This window comes from Salvelinus sp. IW2-2015, linkage group LG23 (assembly GCF_002910315.2).
Source record: "Salvelinus sp. IW2-2015 linkage group LG23, ASM291031v2, whole genome shotgun sequence".
Taxonomy (NCBI): Eukaryota; Metazoa; Chordata; class Actinopteri; order Salmoniformes; family Salmonidae; genus Salvelinus; species Salvelinus sp. IW2-2015.
Window position 1 is genome coordinate 26977530 of NC_036863.1, and position 4013 is coordinate 26981542.

At 42.7% G+C, this 4013-nt stretch overlaps 1 protein-coding gene across 1 annotated transcript; it reads left to right on the plus strand.

The window, feature by feature from the left end:
* The first annotated feature begins 414 nt into the window (after positions 1–414).
* On the plus strand, positions 415–3699 carry LOC111951185 (brain-specific homeobox/POU domain protein 3). Its single transcript, XM_023969243.2, has 2 exons — positions 415–984; positions 1550–3699. The coding sequence occupies exons 1-2, from the start codon at positions 865–867 to the stop codon at positions 2474–2476; spliced, it is 1047 nt and encodes a 348-aa protein (XP_023825011.1). The 5' UTR covers positions 415–864; the 3' UTR covers positions 2477–3699.
* Positions 3700–4013: the final 314 nt, after the last annotated feature.

Consider the following 4013-nt stretch of genomic DNA (forward strand, 5'->3'; position numbering starts at 1 on the left):
GGATCCATACTGTGGTTTGAGCCACAAAGTAAATGAGCAATGATTAATTGATGTATTAATTGCTAGGAAAGCAAGGGAAAGGTGTCAGGGAGGATTATTGTGTGTGGTCGTCCATCTATTATTGATATAAAACAGGAGCCTCTCTGAATCCACTGTTCACTGGAGTTATTTCACTGGTATGATATTGATATTTAATTTCACTTTGGATATTACAAATTACTTTTCTTCACCTTATGCCATATTTACTAAAATGCAGGGACTAAACTTACTTTTTTAATTCGAGCTTTGAATGCTCATTTGAAATTTAAAAAGCTTATTATGAGGTTATTACAGAAATTGGGACATAGAATAAAATCCATCCTATCCATCAGAAAACACAGCAACCTGCGCAACGCGTGGTGGGCGTGTTGTCCGTATGACAACCAGCCAATACCATTGCACCTGTCAAAATCCAGACTCCAAACGCATTGCATTGGAGTGGGTGGTGGTTTTGCCCTCAAGAGGTGTGGCTACACACACATTTCCCAGTAACATTTGGAGACAATAGGGAAAGGAGGCGGCGATTACCCATCTTTGGGGCGGGGCCAGGAAGACGTTATATTATAGGTGGCTGCTAGGTATCCATACTACATACAGCCATTTACAGCCAAAAGCAGAGGAGTCTGACTGGATAGAGAGAGACCTACAGGGGAGAAGACAGGAGGTTTAAACCTGTCATCATTACCATCACTACCATCACCTCAACCAACCAACCGACCGACCATTCTATCAATTTGTTTAATCCTGAGACGATTCTAGTGACAACGGACCAACACGGAGCAAAACGAGGAAGACGGACAACGACCCTCACTAACTTCTGCAATCATGATGTCAATGAACAGCAAACAACCTTTCAGTATGCACCCCATACTGCACGAGCCCAAATACACGCCTCTGCAATCGACCTCAGAGGCCATCCGGAGGGCATGCATGCCCACTCACTCGGTGAGTTATCGTCACATTCAAATGATCCAATTAGCAATAATGAAAAGTAGCCTTAAATGAAGGCGAGCATGCATAGGATATGGAGAATTGGGTGAAACCGAACACTAAACGCTTATACATTATATGCCAAATAATGTGATTTGCCTGATCAGATATTTCGTATTGCTCACATGTCAAACTCTTCTCATTCCAAGGTGCAGAGAAATTATTTATCTTGAAAGATTCATTCTTAACGAATAATCAAATGTGACGGTTGAATATTTGGATGATACTAGGCTGATATAGTCTCTGAGTGATATGAAATTAACTCATCCGTTTGGATATTTGGACAATTTATTTTAAGAAATGTCTTATTGATATTGTCATTTTTATATTTTCACAAAGGCTAAACATTTCGAACCTCGTGCGTAATGGATGCGTAATCCAAACTGTGATAATATATTTCCCATCATTCCCATCTTAAAAACGTTATCCATAGGTATCCTAAACGATTTGAATGGTGCCTGTATGGGGAGTGTTATTAACCGTCCCCTCTCTGCCTCCTCTGTTCCTCTCCATCTCACAGCTGCAGAGCAACATCTTCGCCGGCTTCGATGAGACTTTACTGCAGAGGGCGGAAGCGCTGGCGGCGGTGGATATCGCAAAGAGCCACCCTTATAAACCAGACGCAACCTACCACACCATGACCACGATGACCAGCATGGCCTGCACCCCCACCTCATCCTCGGCCCACCTCCACCACCCGTCCGTGCTCACCTCGCACCATCACCACCATCACCCCCATCACCAGGGCTCTCAGGGCCTGGATGGCGACCTGCTGGATCACCTGACCCCCGGCATGTCTGTCTCCCTGGGAGGGATGCCCGGCTCCGACGTCTGCTCCACTGCCTCCCATCCACACTCTCACATGTCCGCCATAAACCACATGCAGCAGCACCACCACCACCAACAGGCAATGAACATGCACCCCCACAGCATGGGCTCGCACACCTCGCTGGGCGGCGGCGTGGACTCAGAGCCAGACCCCCGGGAGCTGGAGTCCTTCGCAGAGCGGTTCAAGCAGAGGCGGATCAAGCTGGGGGTGACGCAGGCGGACGTGGGCTCGGCCCTGGCGAACCTTAAAATCCCCGGGGTCGGTTGCCTCAGTCAGAGCACGATTTGCCGGTTCGAGTCCCTCACCTTGTCTCATAACAACATGGTGGCCCTGAAACCCATCCTGGAAGCGTGGCTGGAGGAGGCGGAGAGGGCGCAGCGGGAGAAAATGACCAAGCCAGAGATTTTCAACGGAGGAGACAAGAAGAGAAAACGCACCTCCATCGCTGCTCCCGAGAAGCGCTCCTTGGAGGCATATTTCGCCGTGCAGCCGAGGCCCTCGTCTGAGAAGATTGCAGCAATAGCCGAGAAACTGGACCTGAAAAAGAACGTGGTCAGGGTGTGGTTTTGCAATCAGAGGCAAAAGCAGAAAAGGATGAAGTTTTCTGCGACACACTAGGAAAATACAGAGCAAAACTTTCCTCGAATAGACAAATCCGAAGCAAATAGGCAAACGGCTAAGGTCCATCGAGGCTAGCAGACAAGATGTGTTTCGTTCCTTTCAATTGGGATAAAGACTTGAAAACCAACATCCACCGGGGCAAAACGTATACCTTTTGAAATTGAAAACTGAACATCGATGAATACAATACAGTGAAATAGGAGATCGACATCATTAAACTCCATGGAGGCGGAAAAGAGAAAACCCACCTCTTAACTCATGGCAATTATTGTACAAAAATGGAAATCGAATAATAAGTGTTATTATTCTCTTGAGTCAGAATAACTATTTTATATTTATCATTGTACATATTTGTGAATAGGCTACATTTCACCTGTGTGTGAAGAGCGCATCGAATTCGTTCTTTTTTCAAAAATCGAATTGTTGTTTGCAGAAGATAACTGATGCTTAGGGCGTAATGTTGTCATCATTGTATGTGTCTCAGAGACGGTTGGCTCTCCGTAACACGGGGGTATAGTTGTAATCATTCATTGCATGGTTTACTTGTAGGGCGTTAGCTGTGAGTTAATAGCTCTAAAAACCCATCTGAATGCATTGCAATAAGAGAGCATACACACGGGCAATCGCACGTACACGCGGGCATACACAGTATAGTCTACTATCTGTCTACCTCATTACGCTAGTGTTGGCACATTCATGGTCATTTTGGACTGTAGGAGTATAAAACACAAAAAACTAATCGTTTCTTCGTTTTTTTGTTTTATCCACCAAGTTATGGTTGAATTAGATGACTCACAGAAAGTAAACATGGTGTATGTCTGTACTAATTTCACTGCAATGATGCTTTGACAATCAAATTATTTTGAATAATTACTTTGTAAAACGTCCATTTTATGTCCTCACATGAAAACGAAAATATTTTTGTTCTTTTTAAAATTATTATTATTAATAATAATATTAATATTGGTCAATTAATGGAAATATTGGTTATGTTGTATTTCCAGAGTTCAGTGCACTTTGTAGATATTCTAAACATGAGGAATTGTTGACTTATTTATATTTTTTACCGTTTTACTTAGTTTGGTTTATTATTATTTACCTATTTATTTATTTTAACTTAACTTATTTAAAATACAACGTATATTTCATTTGTGAAGGTGTGCTTAAATGTGTCTGTGTAAGCGACAGAAACTAAAATAAACCATGCACGTTTTACCTCATCTTCTCCTATCAGTTTTTTTGAAGTAAATATATCAACAGTCTCAATTCGATGTCTGTTCGTCTGTTAGAGCATCTGGTTCATTGAAATGGGAGAACACACTCGGGGTGGGAGGTTGACGGATCAGTTGTGGAACCATTTTAAGCTATTTCTGAGTAGGCTATGGACAGGACTTTATGAAAGCTACGCCAATGATCAAATCAAATGATCATATGAATGATTCAATTCGATGTTGATCAATGTTTACTTTCTTGTGCTCCTTTTTGAATTCACAATCAGTTTTTTTATTGATCGGATTGAATAAGAAATAACACT

Coding starts and splice junctions, on each gene's coding strand:
- LOC111951185 (XM_023969243.2), top strand. CDS start 865: ATGATGTCAATGAACAGCAAACAACCTTTCAGTATGCACCCCATACTG. Junction 985..1,549: donor CATGCATGCCCACTCACTCG/GTGAGTTATCGT, acceptor TCCATCTCACAG/CTGCAGAGCAACATCTTCGC.